The sequence below is a fragment of the Cygnus atratus genome, chromosome 3 (assembly GCF_013377495.2).
Source record: "Cygnus atratus isolate AKBS03 ecotype Queensland, Australia chromosome 3, CAtr_DNAZoo_HiC_assembly, whole genome shotgun sequence".
Classification (NCBI taxonomy): domain Eukaryota; kingdom Metazoa; phylum Chordata; class Aves; order Anseriformes; family Anatidae; genus Cygnus; species Cygnus atratus.
The window spans coordinates 2,140,931-2,167,639 of NC_066364.1; the positions used below are offsets into that span (position 1 = coordinate 2,140,931).

At 52.4% G+C, this 26,709-nt stretch overlaps 2 protein-coding genes across 24 annotated transcripts in view; one reads left to right on the top strand and one right to left on the bottom strand.

The window, feature by feature from the left end:
• Positions 1-12,773, top strand: part of EXTL3 (exostosin like glycosyltransferase 3) — a 130,537-nt gene extending 117,764 nt beyond the window's left edge. For all 20 annotated transcript variants that reach the window (XM_050709589.1, XM_050709590.1, XM_050709592.1 and 17 more), the window contains 4 exons: positions 7,866-7,993; positions 10,855-10,999; positions 11,369-11,497; positions 12,187-12,773. In XM_050709589.1, the coding sequence (XP_050565546.1) occupies positions 7,866-7,993; positions 10,855-10,999; positions 11,369-11,497; positions 12,187-12,396 (612 nt within the window). In that variant the 3' untranslated portion in view covers positions 12,397-12,773. The remainder of the gene's footprint in view (positions 1-7,865; positions 7,994-10,854; positions 11,000-11,368; positions 11,498-12,186) is intronic.
• Positions 12,774-19,999: 7,226 nt separating this feature from the next.
• Positions 20,000-26,709, bottom strand: part of INTS9 (integrator complex subunit 9) — a 69,365-nt gene continuing 62,655 nt past the window's right edge. For 2 of the 4 annotated variants that reach the window (XM_035563676.2, XM_035563677.2), the window contains exons 16-18: positions 24,962-25,060; positions 22,794-22,931; positions 20,098-21,857 (exon numbers count right to left, since the gene is read on the bottom strand). In XM_035563676.2, coding sequence (XP_035419569.1) covers positions 21,681-21,857; positions 22,794-22,931; positions 24,962-25,060 — 414 coding nt within the window. In that variant the 3' untranslated portion in view covers positions 20,098-21,680. Of the gene's footprint in view, positions 21,858-22,793; positions 22,932-24,961; positions 25,061-26,709 lie in introns of all 4 variants that reach the window. The other 2 variants (XM_035563679.2, XM_035563680.2) reach the window with 2 other exon arrangements.

Genomic DNA, 26,709 nt, shown 5'->3' on the forward strand with positions numbered 1-26,709 from the left:
GAAGGCGAGGCAGGAACACTGAATATTTTTACCGAAATCAGGTCAGGCTTTCCCAGTCGCTTCCTTTGTGAGCTGGTTGGGTTTCTCTCCTTTGCCTGTACGGGCTGCATTTCGCAGTGCTTCTGTGCTTGGTTCAAGGGCAGGAACAGTGTGGTCCTGGCCGTGGGCTCGTTCCTGGCTGTTCCAGCTCTGCTGCTGGGAATTTTGCAATTTGCTTTGGAAACGAATGAGCCAGCCTGGCGTGCAGAGTCCTGGCTGCTGCTGTCGCACCTGCCTTGTGCATCTCTGCGCTGCGTGCTCCAGGGATCCCTACGATACCCAGAACAGGTCTGGGAGTTGAAAGCTGGTCCAGAGCAGTGATTCCTCCATCCAGTGTGCCTTCATGCTCTGCCTGCGTGGCCTGGGCAGGATGCTGCACAGATCTGCAGCTCCTGTGCTGGCAGAACCAAACTGCTAACTCCTAGGCATCAAACTGGGCTTAAAACTGAAGCAGAGGCGTGGTTCTGCTCCCAGGCTCACTGGCGGTGTGCACATCAGTTCCCGAGCTGCTCTTATCTAACCAGCCTGGTTTTGGAAAGCTTCTGGTTTTGGATAGCTCCCGCTATGATTTGGGAAAGTAATAGCAGGAGGAAGCTTCCCCTTGGGTTGGGTTTTGTAGTGCAAATAAAATTTATCAGGGGGAACAGGGAGGCTGGCATAAACCTGCTGTTTTCTTCTGTATTAAACAGCACAGAGCTGTGCTCCTCCCGCAGCGTAAGGCGACAACCTCTTAGGTCTCAGCCTTGTGTCTGGACGTGTTCCAGAGCCCGGAAGGGCAACACTCCCATTATACAGGACTGACCTCTGAAAGTCCTCCAGTTTATTTCTATCCAAAGATCTTTGCGTCGGTAGCAAACGTTGACCAGTCCCTGCAGGACGAGGGCCAGGTAGGCAGCCCCGGTGTGTTCAACTCAGCCGCGTCGGCTTGGAACCTGCCACTGCTTTCCGCACTGCGATCTGTCACCGTCCCCGGCTCTGGAAGGGAAAGCTGCTTCATCCAGCAGCCTCAGATGATTGCTAGAGCTGCCAGGGGGTGTTATGAGAGCCAGAAGGGGCAGAGAGGGTGAAATTCAGGGTGAGACAGGCTGCCAGAAGCAATAGCTTGAAGACTGAAAGGGTAAAAACGAAGGCTGGAAGAAAGCAGAGAATTTTCTAAGAATCCATTTCTGTTAGCACGAGTGTTTTGGCACCGTCACTGGCACAATCTAGGTGGTAGGATCGCTGTCCTCCCTGCAGGAAGCTGGATACAGGGCACACGTGGCCTCCTTCAAGGGGTTCCTGCAGGAGCTGCGGGCAGCAGGAGAGGCACAAACCCTCACAGCAGCAATCAGCACCTGGTAAGATGCTAATTTTGCAATCCAGTTAAACACCGCCACTTTTAAATTGCAGCAGACACCTGGCAGAGAGCTGGGATAGCAGATAGATATTTACTTGTTTGCCTTTATGTCTTACCAAAGACAACTAGTTGCATTTGTGTGCCCCTAATTTGCTAAATCACGGTGCTCGCTTGCTGCAGATGCTCCTGCTGCTGTCCCCGGTCTCCCCAGCATGTTCTGTGATCTCCGGGGCTGCTCCTAAGCAGAATAAATTCACCTGGATTTCCTGCCTTGAATACCAAGAGGGGATTTGCCAGGTGGAAGCAGGTTTGTGACGTCTGCCTGGCTCGGAAGAGCACTGATAAAGAAACGCTTCACTTCCATGCCTTCGGATAGTGCCCATTTAATTGCAAAAAAATAATAAGCAGGGGAGAATGCCTATGAGGTATTTAAAACCCCGGCCGCAAGCGACAGCACGTTGTCCCGAGGATGTTCTTCGGAGCCAAATAATTGCAAATAATTGTAAATAAATCTAGGCGGACCACCAATTCAATGCGCATCTTTAATTGCGCAGCCACTACCAGGGACACGCAGGGAGAATAAAAATAAGCGAGGCTCTGGATCTCTTTAATGTTAAAATAAGTACGCCTCTCCCTTAGCTTCCTCCGAACCAAGTGACAGCTGCACCCGTACGAAAATGAATAAATAATCAGCTTTATTTGTATCGCAAGCTGTTTTCTCAGCTCGGAGATGAGCAGCCCACGGATACCACTCGCGTGGTTTAAAGAGAGCCCAAGCGTTGGCACAGATGATGTCCATGGACGCCGTATCGCTTTTAAAAAGGGATTTCTACTAGTACGTTCCTGTGTGGTTTTGTTCTCACGGGGGGGATAATTTACGTTTGGTTTTATGTTGCATTATTTAATTACGCCTATTTTAAAAATGCATCTGTTTTGCCGATTTACGTGCACTGCACGCAGCCTTTGGGTAGCTTTGCAGCTAAATTCCCCTCCAGTGAAACTCTCTCATACCTCTGGAGATGAATTTTAAAATAGTCAGTGAGATCTTTTCATCCAAACCTTGAAAACGCCTCCGAATTAGAGGTAGCAAAGCACGGAAGCCTGGAGCCTGGCTGGGCTGGTTCGGGGCATAAAGGCGAGGGGGCTGCGACTGGTTCAAGGCGAGGAAGAAAGCGCCGGGGATGGAGCAGCAGGATAATTAATCCACGAGAGAGGGGATAATGGTAACTTTGAAATCCGTCTTTACAAGCGAAGATTAAAGGGGGAAGGAAAAAAAAAAGGGTGAAGAATTGCTGGAGGGAGCCGCTGGAAAAAGCAGCAGCATCTCATCGGGTAGAGGAGGGCGGACAGCTTCTGAACAAACATTCCTCGAAGAGGATTTCCGAAAAGGCTCTTTGCTGGCATCTTCTGGATCCAAGCACCCTAGCCCTGCCTGGGATGATGGCAGAAGATTGGCGTCGTAACAAATACCTTGGAGACCTTTCTGATTTCGCTTTTGTGCCCCGAAGTCGTTTAAACATCAGGTACCATAAACACAACCAAAAGAGCGTCCATTTCTTTACAAAACAACGATCTTACAGTGTTTGGCATGCCTGGAAGGTGCTTTTACACCACATTTACAAGTGTTTCAGAGCTCAGGGCTGCTGTTTTCCCCCTGGGATTGCCCTGAGGTCCTGTGCTGTGCCCCACGCAACCCACACGCACGCAACCCCCTTGAGAAGGAAACCCCTTTCTGCCTTGTAAATAACCTGCCAGCCCAGCATTCGTGTGCCCAGCATTCGTGTGCCGTTGTGTCTGGTAGTCTGCAGGTCTTAAGGGCTGAGCTGGGCGTGTTGCTTCATGGGGGGATTATCCGGATTTTGTCCGACCTCTGAGTTGAAAATGAGTGGCCTGATTATGGAACAGTTTCAGGTAAGGGCAAAGGGATTCCCGGTGCCACTTGTTCCTCTTCTGCTGGAATGCTGAGGTTCTGACCTTGCAAATCCCTCTGGCTCACCCATGCAAAGTGGAACGGTGTGTCCTCGGTTGGGATCTTTGCCCCCAGATGGTGCCATCAGGATAAACTGCATTTTTTAGAAGGGTTTGTCCGTGGGTTCAGTCCCTGGGATGGCAGCAAGGCAAGAGGGCACAGCCCTCGAGCGTGTTCCCTGCGCAGCCGGTGCCTTGCTTCTCTGGATCTTACTGAAAATTTCAAGAGCCGGTGCCAAGAAGAGGATTGACAGGGCTGTAAATCTGCGTCGGCCCTAGAGGACTGTGCTGCCAGGAACACTCTGCTTCTTCCTTTTTCCCCATGTCTTTGGGAATGGTGGAAGTGGATCCTTTTCCCGAGAACTCGTTCTTTGTCTCCCCAAATTACACGGCTCTCCTAAGGGTGCCCTTTTGTTTTTTTCCTGATGAAGACCTGACATGAGCAATGAGCTTCCCGCTTTCTTGCAGAGTTTGCTCTTTGCCCACAAATCAATCTGGCTCACTAAGTTGAGCTGTCAGAATTTCTCCAAGGGCACAGACATTCTTCATGTTTTCGCCGTCAAATTATATGTGACGCTTAATTTAAAGCTTAGGCATGAAGCCTAACTAGAGATTGCTGGAAGATACTGATTTTGCTAAATTTTTGTATTTATGTATAAATATTCTGTATAAATAGAAAATATTGGTACTGGTTGGAGCATTCTTGCTGGGCAGATGATAGATTTATGCTTTGTTTTAGCTCTGTCTAACACTTTTAAGATCTTTTTGGCCAACATGGCCATGAACAACGCCAGGAGCAAATGGATGTATTAAACAGGTTTGGGTTAAGTTTTGGGGTTTTGTGCTCCTTCAGTCAAAAGAAACTTGTGAAATGAAATCACCTCAAGTTGCTGAAAGGAGCAGAAGTTTCTAATGTGGTGTGTATGGTGCTGAGAAGCATTTTATGTCTTGCAGTTTTAAGACAAACTTTGTAAGTGTGTAAACTGCTGGAGGGGTTTCATGATTTGGAACTGGGAGCCACAGTAGCGACTTTGTAAAGCATCACACTTGGTGGTATCACTGGTGGCAAAGGCGTTTAAGCAAAATTGCCAAGGAAAAGCCAAAAATAACCAAGATAAAGGCAACCAGAAGTACAAAACCTGGGACAGGTTTGAGGCTGGAGGGGCTGGGGTTTGCGTGCAGGTCCTAGCAGTGGTGCTGTGCTCTGTGGTTGGAGCTTCCCCGTTCCCTGCAGGGGAGGGTGGCTTTTTGGTGAATTTGTGTGCCTTTCTTTTAGCTCTTGGGATTTTTTGAGCTTCCCAGTGCTAGAATCTCGCTGGGTGAAGGTTACTGGTGAGTGGCTGCCTGCCGGAGCTCACCATTTCAGCACACGCCTCACACTTGCTGAGGGAACTTTGGTGGGTGCTCACACAGCTCTTGGCTCACAACCCCTGAGAAATGTGCTAAAAAGCCGTCATTAACGTGAGGGAAGGGCAGGAGAAACGGCCCCGGGTGAGAGATGGAGAGCTCGGTCTGCTTGAACACGAACCGAGAGGGTTTGGTTATGGCACCACCCGGTCCTGTGTGGAAGAGGCCTGCTGAGGGAGCTGATGGCAGCGGATCCCTCGGAGGAGCGAGTGGTTGGCCTTTGAGGATGGACATCCTGAGGGACACTCAGAGGAAAGACGGATTCCCGCACTCTTGATGTCTTCAACGGGGATTCCTTTCTGTCAGAGACACCTTAGGTGGCCACAGGTCACGTCTGAGAAGGGGCTCCTGTGAGCGGGAGCATTCAGGAGGTTAACGTCGGTGACTTGGCTTACCCCCACCGACCCCACCAGCCGTCTGCTGCTGGTTCTTCAGAAAGCATTTGGAGATCAACCAGTGCCGTGAAGTTTGATCTCCCAGTAACGTTGTCGAGATGGTGTTTCACAGCAGCTTTATGGCACCTCAGGCTGAGAATCTTCCAGAGAAGAGCCGCGCTTCGAGGCCTTGCTCCACCACCTGAGGGGGTCCCACAGGGTGAGCAGGCCGCCTCCTCTGGTCCGTAAATCCCAAAACTTCTGGAATGGACTTCTTTAAACTTGGCTGGTGTAATAACCCTTCCTTTTTCACCTAGCCTAATAAGTTTCTGTGTGCATTTGTGCCCGTAAAGTCCATTTCATGCCTGACAAATCTGGTGTTTTCCGAGGCCCATTGAAATGGAAAAACCTTCGAAGAGATATGAATGTTTCAAGTCCCCGATTCAAATACTCCTCCCCTTCCCCCCAACCTGTTTTTACAAGATTAGCCGCTTGTATTAAAGAAGAAAACCTTCCCAAAGGTTCACTTTTCTCTTTCTCAAGAGTTATATTTCTCATCTAATAACGTGATGCCCTTGTTTCCCCAGCTCGGGATGCAGTGTGTGTGTTCGAGACCAAAACCCTGTCCTGCCCGGGGAAAAAGCACCGTGCTGAGCCGTCCCATGAGGGCAGAGACAGGAGGAAGGTTTGGTCCCTTCTCGAATCACTGCCTGCACATCCCAGTTTGTTTTCCTGGTGCAATCGCCCAGGTGCAAGCGCGGGGATTTACAGAAGCCACTGACTAGATGGCTGATGCCAATTAGCTGCATCCTAAAAGCGCTGTAAATTGGGACAGTTCCTTTGAAAACAAGGCATCAAAGGCAGTAGCTTTAAGTTGCTTCTAACTTTCGCTTGTGCTCATGTGATGAATGTGCTTATCGAGGCTCAGAGGCATCTGACTCCTCTGTAGCATCCGTCTCTTTAGGGAAGAGTTTCGTGCCAACGCACCGATCTCTCCACCCTCTGTGCTGCCCTCTTGAAGCTTCAGGGAGTGGAAATAATTTGACATTTTGCAAATGTACAACCTGAATCTTTCCCGAGAAGCTGAATTGAGGACCCACAGCAAGTAGGAGTCTGCTAAAAACAAAGCCGTGGCCATTTCTCAGCGTGCTGATGGGGCAGAAAGTGTTTTATGCTGCTCGGCCCCAGTTCTTGCTCTTTTGTCCTCTATCCGTGCATCTTCAGCTGGTCCCATGGGAGCTGCAGGCAGGACCTTGCCTGGAAAGCATTAAATCCATTTCCGATGGCCTGGGTCCAACTTCTGCTAATCCTCATGAGTCAGACACCCCCGGACTTCAATGAGATCAGCCTCGGGGAGGAAATGCCACCATACCAGCAGAGGCACGGCGTGCTGTGTGCTCTTAAGCAGGAGGATAAATTATGTATCAGCGCTGCTTTTAATAACTCTGCAGCCTTACTAGAGGGCAAGCTCAGCAACAGGAGGCAAAGCAGACATTCAGAAACTGGTCGTGGCCACAAGACTTCAGAAACAGTGCCTCTTTTGGTGCCTCTTTCAGAAGCGCTGCGTGACACCCACGAGGGCCTGAGACCTATTTTACGGTGTCACCAAGCTGGAGGGAGTGCTGAGCAGGTCTGAATAGGGGCTGCCGTTACTGGAGGGGCCCTGTATGTGTCCTGTCCCTCTGGAAGTGCTCACTGTCCCCTCCAAGGTCTGGTTGGCTGCACCGTAGATGAGCCCCCGCAGGGGTTTGCTTTGTACGTAAGGTCATCCAGTCCTCTTCTCTGCTTCAGCCCTGTCCCCCTTGGAGCAAGGATCCCAATGCTCCTGGTGGCCCTTCAAGCAGCAGGGGCCAGGGGAGGTTCAGGTTGGAAATGAGGAGACATTTCTTCTGAGAAAGAGCAGTCAGGCACTGGGACGGGTTGCCCACGGAGGTGGTGGCGTCACTGTCCCTGGGGGTGTTCAAAGAGAGGTTGGACGTGGTGCTTGGGGACGTGGTTTAGTGGTGACATTGGTGGTAGGGGATGGTTGGACCAGGTGATCTTGGAGGGCTTTTCCAACTTTCATGATTCTAGGATTCTATGAAGGCTCAGTGGCAGCTTCATCCCAAAACGTGGCTCCTGGCACCACATCGGTTTGCCAAAAAGCCCCTCCAGTCCACCAAGCGACTGAGAGGGAGAAGGGGGAGAAATTCCTGCTCTGGTGTTGTCTCCACTTTGCCTTCCTGCTCACACCGCAGCCCTCCTGGGCTGGGAGAGCTGCCGGCGCGGCTCTGCCCTGATCCACCACCGCTGAGAGCTGTGCCATTCGTTCCCCTCCCTGCAATAAATCCTTCGTGTTTTTGATGGATCTCCAGTGAAATATTTTAATGCCTTCTCGTTGAACGTTCCGTTTTTTGCCCCCAGTTGTTTCTATTGACAGATGAAAGCACTAACACGGGCTTTAAGCGGGAGTTTAATCGCGCCAGCTGTCACGCAGGTCCCCGATACAAATATTTTCCCCTGTTAATGGCTGCAGTGTGGGCTTTTTTTATGTGATCAAACGTAATCTCATTTAATGGCGTTTTACGGCTGTGACGCCTTCTTCTTTTCACCAGGCCAGACTTTATTGTGACACCAAGAGGAGAGCCAGAGAAACGGCTGGTGGGACGGAGCGGCCCGGGGAACGGCGTTGCCCGTAGGTCTGCCGGGGCAGGTGAGACCTTCTCCATTTGCACACCGTGACGCTAGTGTTTGTCCCGTAGGTCGTGCGCACGGAGAAGAACAGCCTGAACAACCGCTTCCTGCCGTGGGATGAGATCGAGACGGAGGCCATCCTGTCCATCGATGACGACGCTCACCTTCGCCACGACGAGATCATGTTCGGGTTCCGGTGAGTGGCCTCCAAGGGCGTAGCCTTCGGCCCCACGCTGCTGTTTTCTGCATCCAGGCGCTGCTCGTGGCCCCGTGGTTAAAATGAGGGCCTGGCCGAGGGCTAGCACAGCCTTTCCTGGGGCTTTCCAGCTCAAGTTCTTGGAGGAGAAACGTGTGCTAATGAATTGTTTAACGACTGCAGGTGGGCCGATTCCAGGGTGTCCAGGCAACCCTCATTCTCGCACTTCCTAACCTTCACTCCCTGGCTTTTGCAATTCTGATAACCTTCCCGTGATGTTCCTGAGCGTCCGCGGCTTTCCAGCGTGGGTAGGAAGAAAACTGGAAAACAAATCCAAGAGGCTTCTGCGCTCCATCCTTCACGTTGGCCAGGCCAGGATGGTCACGGCCCCTGCAGGACTTGATTGCTTGGGCAAAGCATCCCGTTTGCTCAGTGCGACGCTGGGATGTGGCAGCTATTTCGGCATTTTTCTCTCTAGAGGATGAAAAAGAGAAACATTGTACAGAAGAGGTTGCTCCCATTCCCACCTCCTTCTGCTCCAGCACCTACATCTTCCCTTAATTTTTCCCTGGCCAAAAGCTCCCTGATTACAAATCCAGGGGGGCAGAAAGCAGCCCGTAGGCTCCTGCTGGCTATAAAAGAGGTGCTGGGGAGCGAGCACGGCTCGAGGAAGGAGCGCTGCCGCTCGTTTTGGCTCCTCAGCCCGCCGGGCCGGCTGTGGGGGGATCGCTAATCCCAGAGCTCCTGGCAGCTGGCTGGGGGTGGGAGCCGGGAAGATGAAAAGGCACAAAATGCCTGGAAAGCCAAGAGGCTCTCTCGGAGAGCTGAGAAATGAGGTGTGAAGCGATTCCAGCAGGGGAGTAGGCGGCAGGACTCCTGGCTTCCCCCCCAGGCCCCGTTACGGGCTCTTTAGCTGAGCCTGGATGTTTTCTTCTCTCTTTGGTCTCCGTTCACCTTCGCTCATCAAAGTGGAGGCTTTATTGATTAGAGAGCCTCCAGTGAAAACTGCTTTCCAAGTGCCCTGTATTCTTCTCACCCCAAGCCTTGCTCACAGACACCTCGACCCCACAAAGCCTCCCTGTGTTCGCGTGCTGCAGGCACGCCCTTAGCCGGGGAAGGGACGGTGCCTCGGTGGCTGAGCCCTGCCCACAACAACTGCGTTTTGTCTGAACTTCGCTTTGGGCTGCGATTCCTGGGGCCGCGAGCCTCGTCCTGCTCCGTGTGCCGCGCAGCAGTGAGCTGGAGGGAGCAAACCCCTCTGAGCAGCACGGCCAAAACCCTTCTCTGGAGAACCCCAGCTTTTTGTCACGAAAGCATCACGTTCGTGTGAAAGCAGGACGTGGGAGAAGCGAGGAGGGGTGAGCGGTTTCTGCTCCAGCTTTTCAAAACATTGAGAGAAAGCTCAGCCAGCGAGCGCTTGCTGGGAGGACGGTGCCAGGGCTGCTGCTGGCGCTGTTAATTACTCCCTTTTTATTATCAGCTTATATCGGAGCTTCATTAATTGGACTCGAGGCCATAACAACAACCCTGTCTTTGCTCCTTGCTGTGTTAGGAAGCGTAATGAACGCCCAGGGCCCTTGGAAACTTCATCTCTCCAGCAGCCTGCCATCACCCTGCAGCCATCGCTTCTGAAGCTCTCAGCAGGCAAAGGAGCTGTGGCAGCTCTCCTCCGCCCTAGGAAAACAGAAAAAGGCCACTTTCTGCCTTGTTCTGTGCCTGAGACGAAGGGAAAACCCTCCCAGGTCCACCAGGCTCCCACCTGGGACTTGTTTCTTGTAGTCTGGAGTCTCTGAGCTTGGGCACCGACACGTGAGCTCGGCTCAGAAGCTCCCGAGGAAGCTGGGGCAGCCCTGCACGTGGAGGCTGGGTTCGTTTCCCGGGTTAGACACCGGGCACTGACGTTTGTCTTAATGATTCCTGACAGCATCACAGCTCTCCTGGGGGAATCTCACTTGAGGAGAGCGAGCTGCAGCTGAGAGCAGAATATTGAACGAGCCCACGCTCTCTCATGCGAGCCTCGCGGTTTAATTCCCTGGGGACCAGCGGTGTTTCGGGGTGAAGGACGAAGATTTAGCAGAGTTTGGTGTCTTCCCTCTGAAGACACCGGGCTCTTTAGCATCTCTGCAGCCTTCCTGAAGAGAGCTTCGTGTTACCTTTGCCTTATGGAGGAGGAAATGGAGCTCTGGGGGAAGTCCCAGGGAGGTTAGGGGCAGAGGGTGGATTACCCCCAGCCCAGAGCCGTGGCTGCTCAGGACTTTCTGTAGGAGGAAGCCGAAGCAGTGCTGGTGATGCACCCACGCGTGTGGCAACCAAAGTTTCCCATCTCGCTGGCTTTCCCCACCTCTTTCCCTGCCCTTTCACCTGAGCTCACAGTTTTCCGTGCTCTCTGTAACTCAGAGACTAACTTGAGGCCATCGGGCTTTTTTCGTTAGCTTTCCTTTAAACATACAGAACAACTTCTATGAGTTAGAAAACCCCGTATGTATGAGCCACTAGTTCTTTCTTCCCCTGCAAATAAGCAACCAGAACGTCCCCCTGGCAGAGGACCAACATGAGAAACCCAGCTCTGTGGCACGCAGCGTTGCTCTGCACTCACAGCCCATGGCTTTAAAGCAAAGCAATTGCACATTTTAATGGTGTTTATTCTTTTTGTCCAAATTACGGTGTATCTTGGCCGTTCTTTGGACCAGCAAACCCCTTTTTTTTTTTTTTATATGCAATTATTTCCCTCACTTGCAACACCTCTGTGGGAGCAGGTCCCTTGGTGTTGAGGGCACGGTCGTGCCCGGCTTCACGTGGAGGTTTTCAGGCAGAGCCGTGCCGATCTCCAGGTGCCTCATCCAAGCTCCTTGTGTTTGCAGGGTCTGGAGAGAGGCGAGGGACCGCATCGTTGGCTTCCCGGGGCGCTACCACGCGTGGGACATCCCCCATCAGTCCTGGCTCTACAACTCCAACTACTCGTGTGAGCTCTCCATGGTGCTCACTGGTGCTGCCTTCTTCCATAAGGTGAGATGGCGTGGCTGCTCCTCCTGGAGCTTTCCTCTCCTTCCTAGAGCAACCAGAGCTTGCGTGTTTGTGATTTGTTTGTTCAGAAGAAGCTCTGGTTTGTTTGTTGGAAGGGAGCAGGGCAGAAAATGGCTCCGGGACACGCGCTTCTCCCTGTGGGAGGGGAGACAGAGGGCGAACAGACCTTGGGAAGACAACGGGCTCTTTTCCTACAGTCCTGGGCTGTCCTGTCAAGTGGGAAGGGGATCCCCCAGCTGCTGGTGACGTGCTGACTGTGCAGTAGCAAAGAGAGCGAGATCTGAGGGGGCCGAGGCAGCGCGTGCTGCTCGGGGCCCCCTCGAGCAACGCTGCCCCTTCTTCCCCTTGCAGTACTACGCCTACCTGTACTCCTACGTGATGCCGCAAGCCATCCGCGACATGGTGGACGAGTACATCAACTGCGAGGACATCGCCATGAACTTCCTCGTCTCTCACCTCACGAGAAAGCCTCCCATAAAGGTAGGGAGTCTGTACTGTGTTGTTTTTTTTTCTTGTTTCCAGAAAAAAACAACAACGGTGATCTGCTTCATGTCTTAGGAGCGCAGCAGCGTGCTGAGGCTGCAGTCGAGCAGTTTGGAGGCTCCAGGGGGGAACCCAGCGCCCGTCCTCTCGCTGGCGCAGGAGCACACACTGCCCTGGCCAAACTGAAAGGCAGATTTCCTGTCCTGAAAGACAGATTTCCTTCCTCTCTTAGTGTACAGCACGAGTAGAAAAGATTTCCTGGCTGATCTTCTGTAGCTTTGCAGAGACATTTATGCTCGTGTGTGTGGAGGGCCGTTGGTACGAAACCCCAACTGGGATCCCCCTGCCCCGTGCTAACAAACGAACGCCACAATTTTGGGCATGAATTTCGGGTGTGTATCATTCCTCTCTTTAGCGCTGCTGGCAAACTGCTCTTTACAGCCCTGCGTGTCTCACCGTCACAGGCCAGCTGCCTCGGAGACGGGCCTTGGCCATAAATATGACGGGTGGGCTTTTCTCTTCCCCAGACCGAGGGGCAGCCCGGCTGTCTGCGGGTGTCCCCTCAGCACCTCCAGAAAACCAGAGCCCCCTCAAGAGATCTTGCTCTGGGTCCCTAAAGCAAGATGCGCCCCAAATTGCTAATTTTAAATACAGCTGCAGCGACCATCCCTGTCCTTCTCTTGCAGGTGACCTCCCGCTGGACTTTCCGCTGCCCCGGCTGCCCCCAGGCGCTCTCACACGACGACTCCCACTTCCACGAGCGGCACAAGTGCATCAACTTCTTCGTGAAGGTGTACGGGTACATGCCGCTGCTCTACACCCAGTTCCGCGTGGACTCGGTCCTCTTCAAGACCCGCCTGCCCCATGACAAGACAAAATGCTTCAAATTCATCTAAAAGCAGCAGGCAGCAGGCGGCCGGGCACCCCTTGGCTCGCCGAACCTCGTCCCGAGGCGGGTGAGGGCGGAGGGTGGCTTCTCAGCGGGGCTCCGAGGGCAAAAAGCCTTCTGCTGTTGACTCTGGCCTCCCTCCCGCAGAGGAAAAGGGACATTTTGGGTTGGGACAGGCACATTTCCCCCCCGTCCTGCTCTCCCCACGGCGACAAGACCAGGCGGCGGGGCGCAGGATCTCGCAGCTCCCGCGAGGACGCTCCCTAGGATCGTACACTGAGGAATGGCGCGTTGGCTAGTGGATCCGCCCCCGCGCTAGCCAAGGGCGACCATTCTTTTTAATTATAATTATTGTTATTTAAAATGAAAGTGTTTTAGATTTGCCGCGTGAGGCTTTTTTTTTTTTTTTTTTTTCCTTTCTTCCCCCCCCTTCCCACCCCCTCTGGACCTGTCTGCGCTCTCGGGGGGCGCCGTGGCAAGGCCTGGTCGGAGGTGTTTGACTGCGGAGGTTTCTCCCCACGTCGAGGCAGCTCCGGTGATGCTGTCCCCGTACCTTTCTCCCTCTCTCCTCCCCTCCTGCACGCCACGTCCCGGCTCGTCTCGCCCTGTGGCCACTACTGAGGACTTCCAGGTGTCACCCACTGATGAGCACCCTGCTCGCCGTGCTGGGCCTCCCGCAGCTCCACGAGGGGCGAGCAAGGACGAGGTTGGTCCTGGAGGGTCCTGACCCGGCTCCCCGCACCACACCGGCTCCCGCGCCGCAGCCACGGGGGCGTTCAGCTGCTGTGCTCTCATTCTCGGTGTCCTTTTCCACCGCAGGTACTGCCACACCTCAAAGACGGGGCTTGAGGTTGGGAACGCTCCCAGGCTCGTGTGTTGGAGCAGGCTGTGGTTTTCTGCATCAGCTCCAGCACCAATGGCAGCTGCGGAGAGGCTTCGAGCCTGCTCTGGCCTTTTGGGGGTAGCAGCCGGGTATCGGGGGCCCTTTTGGGGCCCTCTCTTGGGATCGGCCATCCTCACGGGCAGCACCGAAGCGAAGCGCCGGCCCAGCCTGGGTTTGCTGGAGCTCGGGGCAGGCTGGAGTCCCTGCTCTGCCTCGATCCCCATCCCGCAGCAGTGCCCCCGGCGGGTCTGCCCATGGGCCTCAGCATAACTGCCTTAAAACATCATCCTCGTTGGGCTGTGTTCGAAGGGTAACCCCACAAAGGCTTCGTTAACCCCACAAAGGCTTTGTTAACCCCACAAAAGCTTTGTTAACCCCACAAAGGCTTTTTTTTTTCCCTTTGAGTGAAGCAAGAAACATCACTGGGACCACGTTCATGGGTCCGTGCTCGGAGCTGGTTTCTCCCCCAGGCCTTTACAGCCTGGTCCCCGAGCTCTGTGCTCGGCCCCGCTCCTGCCCCGTGGTCAAGGGCAGCCTGAGGAAGCTCTTGCTGGGCACATGGGGAGGTGAAACCTCTGTGTCCCCGGTTCTCCTGGCCCCGTGTCCATGCAGCAGGGGGAGGTTATCACCCATTTGTGTCTCTGTATCCCAAAGCAGGACCAGGGTGGCTCTGTTGGCAGCTCCTGCACTCATTCCTCGGGTCAGCACCCCCCCTCATGTAGCCTTCACCACGTTTTGGGGTGCTGTGACCTCTCCAGCCCCGTTTCAGCCAGTTTGTTGTGCCCACCCTGCCAGAGGGGTACGGCACTGACCTTTGGGAAGGATGGAGGGGCTCCTGCCTTCACCAGCAGACCGCAGTGACAAGGACCGAGGTGGCTCCTCTCTTTGTGTCCGTAGTGTTTTCCTTCCCACTCCCTTCTTGTTTTAACATCAGGCGCTTCAAACAGACCACGTGAAGCTTCACAGTGTCTGTATGAACACAGCTGGGGGCTCAGCGAGGCCCCAGAACACCTGGCGGGGGGGGGTCACGTCTTCTGCCCCTGCTCAGAGGGGAGAGCTGCACCAGCCCCAGCAGCCCTCACCGCGGTCCCTGAGGAGCACAAAGCTCCTCTGCTGCTGGCAGTCGCTCCCCCCTCGTTAACCGGCGGTTCGTTAGCAGCGCTTCGCTCACTTGTGCGCAGCACAGGTTGCTGGTGCCAGCCACGGGTGGAGGCAGCTGTGGATTGCACTTTATATAAATAGAGAGAGACGCTTCCCTGCGCCTCATTTCCAGGAACCTTCGGGGAAATGTTACTGTCCTGGTGCGGTGGCGCTGGGAATTGCGGCCGTGGCGGCTTCGTGTTGCCGTCTGGGGCTCGGCACGCTCAGCTCTTGCCCATCTCACCCAGCTCTTGGGTGTTGTTTATTATTTTTTTTTTTTTGGAAGATCCCTGGTAAATGTGGAGCATCGCGGTTGTGCGGAGAGGCTGCGTGCTGGGCTGGCCGTGAGAGGGTTTCCTCCTTGCTGAGCCCCCCCCCCCGAAGGGAAGGGTTTGGGGCCGAGGGGTAGATGGGCACTGCATGGGGACAGGTGGGTGGGAGAGATGAGGAGAAGGAAAATAATGCCACATCCCCTTCCCCACCCGCAGGGCTGGGGCTGCCCCATTCTGCTGCAGCTTTGGAGCTTTCCCAAATCTGCCTAAATAGACACGGGAACCCTTCTGGAGTAAAGGTCCTTGATTCACACCACGACTTTCTGCTCCTGAGCCATCCCACGGGGTTCCTTCCATCGGCAGGGAGCACAGAGGCATTTCGGGAGCCCAGCCCTGCCACCGTCCCCATCGCCCTTCGCTCCCCTGGTTTTTGGGGACCCCGGGTAACTCCGAAGCTCAGGGTAGGGCGTGCAGTTCGTCACCCCTCAGTGGCAGGAAGGTCCCTCGGTGGCGGCACCTTTCCCGAGGCCTTTCCCCTTTTTCAACGTTTTTGCTGCTTCATCCTGGACTGGGAGTCAGCTGCGGGGTGCGGAGCGGGGTCCTTCCCACGTTCGCTGTAAATAACATCACCCGCAGTGCCGCCGAGCCCCCGCCCCGCTCCCGTCTTGCCGCCCAGCCCTGCCCTCCCCTGCGCCCTGCTCCGTGAGCACCAGGTTTAAAGACAAAAAACAAACAAACAAAAAAAACCAGACCAGAAACACTCCTTCAACACGAGCACAATATTCATATGTTGAGGTTTTTGTAAAAGGATCCAATAAATGGAGAGTTTAACTTGACGGAGCGCGTCCCTGTGCCTGCTTTACTGGGGGGCTGGGAGCGGGACAGGGCACACCACAGCGAGCTGAGCCCTGCGGGGCAGGAGCCTTGGCCATGGCCATCCCAACCAGCTTCAAAATGGGGAGGAGCAGAGGGGAGGAACGGAGCTGGAGGATTTCCTTGCTGTTGCTTTCTTTCTTTTCCCCTTTCCTCCCCAGCAGCTGCCTTCCTCTGCAGTTGCCCGTTCGCCTTTGTGCTGCCTGCCCCATGGGAAATGCTCTCTTTATGTCCCTACTGCCTTGGGTAAAGGCTCACCTCCGCTGGGAGCGTGGTGCTGGGTTTTATTTCCGGGAGAGGTTTCAGGGAACCCCACATTTCTGGTCCCAGAAGGGAGGAGGTGGGTGCTCTGCCCCAGGTGCCCAAATTCCCGGGATTCCTCCCCAAAACACCACTGGCGGGCAGGGATGGTGCTAACAGCGGGGGGCATGGGAACTCAATAGGCACCGACCTGGCTGCAGGCTGGCTCAGCACCAACGAAATGTGCCCTCCATTTCCCACGCCGTCTGATGTGTTCCTTGATTATTAAAAATAACAGAAATTGTTCCCGTGCTTCTGCTCTGCCCAGCAATGCCCTAAAAGCAGGCAGCTCCTGCAGGAGCCCAGCTGAAGGATGCTCACCCCCTGCTTCTCCACCCCCAGACCTGCATATCCCAGCAGTGCTGTGTCATGGAGAAGAAAAGCCATAAGCTGAAGGGCCCATGGCTGTGTGGGGTGTGGGATTGGGGTGTGGGATTAGGGTGTGTGAGAGGTGGGTGCCGCTGCTGTGGCGATGCCATAAATAAATCCCTACAGCCCTGACGTTTTTCAGAGAGCATCGCTGGGCCTGCGCTAAGCGATGTGCAGGATTTATGCCCCCGGCTTGCTGCCAGCGGTGGCCCGTGGAAGGCTTTGGGAAGAAAAATCGGGTTTTAGAGGCAGTATTTTCTTGGTGTTGTTAGCGGGCTGACAGGCAAAGGGCGGCTGTGCAGGGCAGAGAGGGGCCCAGCACCTCGGGGACCAGCACCTCGTGACCCAGCTCCTGCTTTCAGCCCCATCACAACAGGACTCGGGCAGTGGAACTATGGTGCCATACAGCACCTGGGGGCCCTGGGCTTGCCCTAAACCCCCTGGGCAAAGCAGGGTTTTATCCCACAGAGCGGCCAAATGGCTTCAAAGCGATAAAGAGGGGGCTGGGGAAAGGGAACAGGCAGTCAGCGCTGCAGCACAGCACCCGCAGCCGCTGGTGACTGCACTGACGATGGACGGGCTCTGTGATTTGTAGGCTCAGGCTGGTAAATATTAAGAGCAGTCAGAGGGAAACGAGCAGTTATTAGGCAGGCAATTAATGAAGGCCCTGCGCAGCGCTCTGCGTTGTGCCTGCAAGGGAAGGATAATTGTCACCGAGCGTTTTTAAGCCACTAAGTAATTTAATCTAGAAGGAAAAGAACACACACAAAAATAATCAAACAAAATCCACCCCAGAGCAAGTGCCACCCATTTTGTGAGTGCCTTCCTGGAAGCTGGCCCTGCCCCCTGAGGGGCATGTCCTGGAGCAGTGCTGTGGCAGACACCCAACGTTTTGGTTTTGCTTTTTCCCTTTAAGAATTAAAGAAAAGCCACAAATGAGGTGTAAACCCACTTCCTACCGCCTCTGGGACGCTCTTCTCACAGGCGCTTCTCAGCAGGGGCTTGGCTCTCTCATATCACTGGGTTTAAGCTCTGCCCCCACACCTGCTTGGCTGCCAACATGATGATGGCAACAAAAATCAGAGACACACTGAGGTGGATTTCACTGTGGTTGGGCTGGGAGCAGGAACCTGGGGCATTGCTTCTGCCCATGCAGCCCCCCGTGACTGGGGGCAGCCTTGTTCTGTCCCGTTTTGTTACTGGGAAACCACTGACAGCAAGACAACAGCGCCAAGGAGGACCAGGAGGGAGGCCAGGGCCTACACCTGGGGTGTAATTACTGCACTACTGCTCTGATGGAGCCAGCGGTTGCTCAAGGTTTTCTCAGCTGAGCTTATGCTGACCCTAAGGCTTGGCCAAGTTACGCTAGCCTTGGGCATTTCGCTCTCCCAGCTTCCCATGGCCCTCAGCAGCCCGGCCTCACCTGGCTCAAGATGCAGACATCAGCCCCACAAGCTCGGGGTGAGGATAGGGCCAAGGGAGAGAAAAGATGGGGAATAATTTAATTTTTCAGGCGAAACAAGGCAAAGAGGCTTGAAATACAGTCCTTAGCCCTGACAATAAAGCAGCAAACATCCGCTGTGACTTCTGAACTGGGTCTGGGAGGATCCCTGCACCGTGGGGCTGAGGGGACCCCTCCTGGCCATGCAGCAGGAGCCTGCCGTGGAGTCACCACTTGACCATGGGGCAGACGCAGGATGTGGCCCTGGTCAGAGCTGTGTTTTGGTCCCCGTGGGCCACGAGACTTGGTGGTGGGTCCCCAAAGTGGCATGGGCCACGTGGCAGGTCCTGCGGTGGTAATGGGATGGGTAAACGGGGACCTAATGCCGGCCCCAAGGACATCAACTGCACCTGGGCACGGTGTGGGAGAGCACAAACCTGGGGCCTAATGACTTGGTCCAGCTGCTTTTATTAAGGCTGTAATTAATGGAACAAAATCATAGCATACTTCTTTCCTCCAGGAATACCCGTTCCGTATAACCCACCAGTGCGGAAGGTTGATTTCAACCTTTTCTCCCCATTATTCCCCGGCCCAGTGACAGAGCCCTGGCTGGCAGGAGGGGAAGCACACCGAGAATTAATCCCTTAATGTGCAGCCGCACACATCGGCTGTTCGAGGAGCAGCCCCGCTGCAAGCACTGCTTGGGCTTAATTAGTGAGAGCGGCTGGTGAAGCGCAGCGGGGACGTGGGACCCCATCACCCACGTTCACGGGGACTGGGGAAGGCCACGGCACAGCAAACCTTGCACGGTGGTGGCCAGGAGGCTTCTTTCCTTCTGGCAGAGATACAGAAACCCCCCGCTGGTGTCTGCCCACCAAAGCGTGCGTCTCTGGTTAAAATGTGTCTGGCATCCATCTTATTCCTCCCCCTCCATTCGCATCTCTCCTGGGCTGCCATGGTTACCTCTGCAGGACTGACCCAGCCAGAAGAAACGCTATTTATTTTCCTTCTTCTGTGCAGAATGAACAAACGCTTATTTTTCCAGTTTAATTAAGACTTTTCACTAAAAGATCCCCCCTCCCCCCCATGTGTTTATTTTTCCAGCAGGCAAAACCTGTTTATAAGAAAGACATGAATCAGTTTTCACTTGCTAGACTGGAGCTGTGGAGTTTTCCTGCCCAAAATTACAACAGGCAAGATGCGAAAACTTATTTTTTTTTCCAGGAGGGGTGCCAAGGCCTTTGGAAATCCACTGGCTGCCCGATGATGTGCTAAAAGTATCAGCATGGCTGATACAGGTAGGGGTCATGGCTTTTCACCCCAACCGAGAGGTTTTTGTGCGACAGCCCAATTGCATCAGTAGTAAACCGAGCTAAAAACCGCTTTTCTGCAATTCTAATTCTGTCAACACGCACAACAGCCCCCTCCCAGGTCCTGAATCACCCTCACGCCGCTGTGCTTTTCAGTCGACTTCTGCTGCAGCAGCTTCCGGCTCTGTCTCAAGGCAGCCTGCAGAGGATGGCGCGATTTCTGTTTTGCATAAGGGGAAAGTGAGGCACCAAGCCAGGAACAAGTCCAGAACCATCCGTCAGAGGCAGGACCAGATGGGAGCCCTCCAGTTCTGTCAGTTTAGGCAGCATGGAGAGGTTCCCATGAGGGGCTCGGAGCACTGGGGTTTGTTTGGCCCAATTAAGGAGCAGTCACTGCTGTGAGGCAGCTACTGTGGCTGACATGGGCTGTCTCACGCTTCATGTTTAAACATTTCCTGAAGACCTTGAGAAGTAGAAAACCTTTCTGCTGAATCTGACTGTGTGTATAGTGAGGGGTGTCCATGGGGAAACTTTTCTCCCCTCACATCCTGTCAGTGAGCGCACGGCCCTGGTGCTGCAGGGCCTCGCTCTTCGCACTGTGGCAGGCCCCGAAGCAACCTCCTCGTGATGAACTGATCGTGACGCTGACTGTGACCTCCACAGCAGCCCCTTCACGTGGATTTCCTAATCCGCAGCCACTCCAGCACGGCCTCAGTAAGCAGAAACCACTGCCCTCACCTCTGCCCACCGGCATGCCGCCGGGCTGCCCATGCTCCTCAAAGGTGAATGCAACAAGTGTAAGGCACAGGCTCGGGCCTGAGGCTCTGAGTTCTCAGGGTGACAACTTAAATCCCCTATAAATGCAAATTCAAGCTGGTCTGGTTAATGAGGAGAAAGACTCCTAAAGACCCGCGTACTACAGGGCCCACGCTTTCCCCTCCTTCTTCCCCGGCCTACTCAGCTCAGCCGAGTTTCTCACACGGCCTTTGTGTGTTGAGAAAAATCTTCCTCGAGATCTAATTACAAGGTGAAATATGTCCAATTCTTTTATTCCATTTTCGAGTAATGATAAAGAAGCTGAAGCACCGCAAACATTGTAAACTCTTATTAGGATTAATGCTACTGCAACGAGGCTTTTATCACCTTAACGACGCTATTTCTTTCACGCCCATGACATACACACAAAGCAAAGGTATGGATGCTGGGGTCTGTACACCCAACCACCCAGGAATCCCTAATGTGTAGGAAATATGGTGCAGAGACTGCAACAGCAAATAGTTTTTATTACAGAGCTCTTCTTCCACTGCCTTAATCTCCCCAAAGCTATAAACTGAAGTTGTTATATCTTACAAATGTGTAGATGCACACAGACAGGCAGATGTGGAATCGGCATGCGGATGCTTTTATAAACCACAGAATGTGCTTCCTCCTTGGCATTACTATGCTTTTTATTTTTAACACCAAATAAATACAAAGTAATTCCATAAAAAAACCAAAACAGCAGTAAATCTGAGAAATCAGCTGCTTTTAAAAGCAATACTATTAACTAAGTTTACGCTCCGAATACATGATTCTGAGAGTGAAAATCCTCCCTACGTCTGCAGTACAGATGGCTTTGTCTAAGTGACTATCGGAATTTCAGCCAAGATTTTGGAATGTGGGGGCTGACAGGACAGGTTTTTGGAAGGTAGAAACAAGAGGCACTTAAATCTCAAAGGTTTTGCATGAGCACTGGGAGTTTAACTACTTCCGTACTTTTGAAAGCCTCCCTTCCCAGTTACCTTTCTGGGTCCCAAATTTGTGCTGCTTACCTTTACATACCTAACAGAAGCATCTAAGACAGGAACGAAGTTGCATCAGCTCCCAAAACAGCCAAGAGAGAAATAGGGCACAGAGGGAAAGCCAGGCATTTCCCTCGGATCGCAATCCCCCTGGAGGTACTACTTCCACTGGTGATGGAGGCACCCAGGAGAATACAGTCTTTTGTGTGCCTTATCAAAGAGCCTAGAGCTCGGTGGACAAATCTGGTCCTAACAGGGAAGGCGAGCATCAGTAAACACCTTGAACTGCTAAAAAAGCACAGAGCTTTCCCCAAATCCCTCTGCTTTTGTGGGGAACAGCTACGCTCTTGCCAATTTGAAGCTATTGTACATGTCCAGCATACTCCCCCTTTTTTATTTTGGTTTTTATAATTTCTGCCTTCCCAACTTCCCCATTCCTCTTTGTGCCATGTCCACTGAAAGACACAAGCACGAAGAGTGTAAACGGAGGACAGACAGGAAACTGGATCTGGTGGTTGGAAAGAAACAATGGGGAGAAAGCTAAGTCTCTCAATATCTGAGGCCATTGTTTCAATATTCTTGGGGAGTTTTCTCAGATGAAGGACTGGGGCACGCATTGCTGACTGATGGCGTCACACAGAAATGTCTGTGCCTGCACACAACTTCACCCTGACCTTGTAAATAGACACTATTTATTTACTCTGCAATCCACATCTCCTTTAAGTTTCCAACAAACAGTTTTACAGCACAGGAATCCCCTCCAAAGTATTCCAAAACTGGTTAAAAATTAAATTAAAAAAATATAGAGATATTAAAAAATACTCCCTTGCTTTTCCATGAAGGGAAAGGTGGTTCTGGTCTCTCCGAATTAGGAAATTCTCTCTTTTTGGAGACACCCTCTGAAAAGCTTTATGTCCTTCGGCTAAAATTTCTGCAGGAATTTGAGAACCAGGTCACGCAGCTTCACCCTCAAAGGTTCGTCGTTGTCGCAGATGATGTGTGTGGAGTCCTCCTCGATCTGAATGAGGGTTTCTGCCTCCTGGAGGAGGACGATGTGGCCCTTGGCTGTGTCTTCCACCTTCACATCACTGAAACCATGCTAGACACAGCATTGGGGAGTAAAAAAGAGACGTTACAACAACTCAGGCAAAGGGAGATGAAAGCTCAGGGCACAGGGAGGAGGAGAGGGGAAGAATATCTGCAAAATGCAGTGTGGCACTGCAGATATCCTAGATCTCTGGGATCTGCAGAGGAAACACTCACAGGATAAGCTAACTACGACCCTCATTATACAGAAGGATTAACTACAGCACGGGGAAGCTAAAGTCAATATTTTCCACTATGCCAGTTCATGCGCAATTGCCAACCTCAAACTCTTGAGAGACAAAGAGGACAAACGGCCCCTTTAACTACAGAAATACGCATCTGCTGACATTGCTGCCTCAAAGCAGATGATAGTGGAGACCTACTAAATCCCACGGTAACATTCCTCACAGACAATCCTGCCCTTTTTCCCACCCATTTTCTCCACGGTGTCAAGCAGGGGGGAACAGGGCTCCACAGAGCAGTGCCCAATTCCCTCCAAGTTCAGCCACCAATCCCCTCACCCTGCAGCTCTCCAGAAAGCTTCTTCCATCAGTGGAGACATTTCCAGAATCTCTTCTTCACTCAGTCACATCACCTTCACAAAACTTTTAGGAACTTAAATACTTTTGAGATCTCCTCTCCACTGTTCATATGTATTGGAAATCAGCTGACACGTCACTCGGAGTGACCCTAAAAGCTCTGCCTCTGTGGGAAGCCAGGAGGAATGACTGACACAAAGCCCCTACATCAGGACACGTCTCCACAGGGAAATATTCCCTCTGCATTCAGTGCAGGGATACACATTCCAGTATTTCTTTGACAGCCCACTAGCCTCTCTCCATTTCGAGCCACCCTGAAATTATTTCCCCTCTCTCTGCTAGAAAAGCAGCAAATTTCTGAGACCTGCAGAAACCCACTTGAACCGTGCTTGCCAACACAGACTTTTTACCTTCTCGAGCGTCTGCACAAACTGGTCCACAGGAATGGAGCCACTCAGCAACGGCTTCAAAGGCTTACATTCTGGAACGTCCTCACTCACGCGCTTTCTCTTCTTGCTGGCAGGGGGTTGTGGAGGCTTTGGAGGGAGCTGGTGGATGAGATGATGTCCGGTAATGCGGTGAATCACACTAGATTATTATCATTTATTATATTTTCTAGGAATCACAGCTTAAAGGAGTCAATGCCTTGAAAATGACAGTCTAGAAGATGCAACAGGTTGGGAAACTGGCAAATTCAGAGCAAGCAGCGACTTGGGGAATGAGGAAAATGGGTAATTTCTCACTGGCCTCAGAAAAAAATTAGCCTTTAGGATGAACTTGAATACAGACAGGCAAGACAGATGCTGCAGTGCCTGAAAAAATCAATGGAGTGTGATGTGGGTATAATTTTGAGCTGCCTCAGAAAGCTATCTGCCTTAACTCGTTCCTGAGAGCCTCCTCCGTTAGCAGGGAGGGAGAGATGGGGTGAGCACGGCCAGCGGTAGCTAACCCAGCACCATGTGGGGTTAACTGCCCCCTTCTGAAAGATCATTTCATGGAGCTGAAAAGCTGATTGCTTTATAAAGCACAGTGAGGAAATTACTGTGTCAAATAGGTTCACGTGTCCTGTGCCAAGTTAATTACGCCGGGGAAGTATCAGCACTGGGCTTTCCCAGTGAACTCGCAACACAGTTCTTGGGAAAAAGGTGCTGGAGAAAACTTCCCCCAAATTTTGGCAAGACCATCTGCCAGGGACGTGTCTGCACAACGTGCAGGGAATGAGCCCGAAGCAGCCTTGTGCAGTGCTCTGTAAGCTCCAGGTGACAGCCTGGGCTCCTCGCAGCTCCGTGCCTCTCCCACCGCGCAGCATCGTGTCTGAACCTGCTGCTGTGCTGCCCCTGCGTTTCCTTCAGCAGAAAAAGAAGGCTGTTTTTCATCGTGGGAGAGAAATGCTACCTGCTCGCGCTCTAGTTCCACCAACAGGCTCGCACTGAGTCACTTTACAAAAACAACCATTCTCCCTGAAGTTGATGAGTCTAGGTGCACGTAGGATGTTGCTTGGGCATGAATCACTCACGTGGCTCTGTGTTCATAGACTGAGTTTTCTAGAGCTCATCTGCACGTTTTCTGTACCTTTGAGAGTTCCCAGGCTCAGCCAGTGCTGACAGATACCCCTGTGCTGGTTCACCTGAACCAGTATGAGGGCTCCAGCAGACTGCACCTAGATCTAAGTTTAACTGGCATCAGGAGTCAGAGCAGAGAAAGGAGCAAAGGAGCAACACATAAAGGAGAAAGCAGACTCAGCCCACTCACATTTTAATACTTTGATTTGGTTAGCATCGCCTCGTGTGTAGCTAGGGAACTGACCTGGAAAAAGCAAGGCAGCTTGTCTGCTGTGCACTGATATAAATCTTTAACCAGTCTTTATGTCCCTGCACTAATGACATAACCGTGTCGGGCCCTCTCCCCAAGTGTAGTGGGCCCAGCCCTGCCCTACAGCATCACGCACAGAGCTCCTGCACTTCCATGCCTCGAAGGAGAAAGGTGATGGGGCATCTACTGCTCTGCAGGTCCACCAGACATCACCTCCCTCTGCAGAGCACTAATGCCAGGAACTGCAGTGCCAGCCTAAAGCAGGTAGTGGGAAGAGAGGGATTTTCTCCTCATCTAACCTTTGGAGTTCACTCCTACTTCGTACAAGGATGCACAATCTGCTTCCAGGGGGACAGGGTGACTTAAGGAAGACAGTCCCTTCACAGGTGTAATCTTTTAGGTCATCCTTCCCCTCTGACCCGCTACTCCAAGTCCCTGAGAGGCTGGCTGATGCTGATCCTGATGTACAGGTTATGGAAGACAGCAGTCTGATTTGTGGCCTCTCTTCGTGAATAATCTCACTTCCCCTTTTATCTTAGCTAGGCACACGGCCAACAAAATAAGAGCAGGGAGATTTATATGCATCCCACTCTCTACTCCAAGTGTAATTCCTCCCTTGCACATGCCACGACAAGGCAGCCGACAAGGACGCTGCTCTGGTGGGGAAGGAGTTGTTAGAGGGGTTGCCCCACGAGAACAGCTGGGGTCCCAGATGGCAGGAAACCCTGTGTAAGGATATTCTTCTCCCTTTCCCATTATACTGTACCTGCAGCACATGCTTGTTGTCTTTAGTATGCAGCACAGCAGAAACTGTTGCCAAGGAAATACCAGGCTTAATCTCCAAGGGCACGAGCGAATCTGCAAGCTGAAGCAAAAGAAGGATTGTGTTCAGCAAGTGATAATCTCAGAATTTGTATGAACCCAGCTGTGATTTAAATTGGCAGCGTGGTATTTTTAAACATGGACTAATGAACTGTAAACACCAACCCACTGGTACAATGACAGGGTGCTCCTCTTACCTGCTCATCCCTCCTCCTGGCTCTCACAGCTCCTGACTTTTATGGGATCAGAGCAGAGAGAGGTTCTCGGTAATCAGGGCAAGTCACACAAACCAAGACAATCAAAGAGAAATCTCATTTCAAAAGACATTAACTACTTTATTAATAATTCTGATTAGTAAAATTCAGTCTAATTGAGAATAATTTACTGTTTGTTACCTCGATGTACAGTGAAAAATCAAAGTCAGTTTCTTTTCAATTCCTTAGAGCTGCAGCATTCAGACTGCAGAACAGTTGGGAGAAGTGCTTGTCCTCAAAAACCCACTGGCTCCCTTGACTGGTGTGACATTTTTTCTTACAACACTGCACAGAAACTCTGCCACTTCTACATAATTCTCCTCTGAAATGAAATTTAGGCTTGGCTCCAGCTTTGAATTTCGGTGGCAGCCTCCCAAGATCCTCAGCACTGGCAGTCCACGTGGAGCAGGCAGCTGGGCAGCACCTCTCCCAGCCGTGCTTCCAAGGGAATTCTTCAGAAAAGGGTGCTCGTGAACACAAAAATTATTCCCTTTTTCCCTCGGAGGAGGTTCTGCATGACAACACACTGGACACCAGGTGCCCTGAGTTCTACCCAGGACTGCAGCCAGGATCTAGCCCTAACCCATGGGCACATCACAGAATGCTAGGGATTGGAAGGGACCTTGAAAGATTATCTAAGATCTAAAGATTATCTTCCATTGTAAGGGCCAGCAGCCCAAGCAGTCTCCCAGGATCACTCCCAGCCAAGCATGCTCCTATTACCTGCTGCAGACCCAAAGTGTGCTCTGTCTGGGAGGAAACCTTGCAAGTGCCTCATGAAATAAATACGGCTAAGATGGCTCACGCTTTACACCAGTGGACGGGAGGGCTTTTCTCTTGCAAAGACAGGCAGCGCCTAAAGAGACTGAACCTGCTGGTCTGTTCTTCCCAACAGCTGTACCACCAGCTCCCCAGCTTCCATCATCTCATCTCAAGAAGGAAAAGCCTCTACAAGACCATCTTCATCTGAACCCCATTCCACTTAGTCTTCAAGCACACAGCACCTCCAGCTGGAGCCAGACGTGAAGGGTTTAACTTCCAGGAACAGGAGCTCTTTTGAAACGTCAGCCATCTACTGTCACGCTTCAACGGATCGGAGCTCTGGGGACCCAGCTATCGCCGGTCCCCTGGCAGCGAGGCAGCACCAGCTCTCCTTGGATTGCCAGAAGCTCACACACATGAAATAGGAAGAGAAACTGAATGGCTTTTAGAAAAGCACGGCGCATTCCCATTTTGGAGAATATGCCACCTGAGGCAACGGAAGATTCAATTCCTTACCAAAAGCCATCTAGTGAATTTTCAACAGGATCCAAACCAGGCAAAGGACAGACAAAACAACTCAATCATGCCACTTTTCCAGAAACTTCAGGTACCGATACCTGACTGCCCAGTACTCTTGCCTGCTGTAAATTACAATTACGTAGGTGATTACTGTATT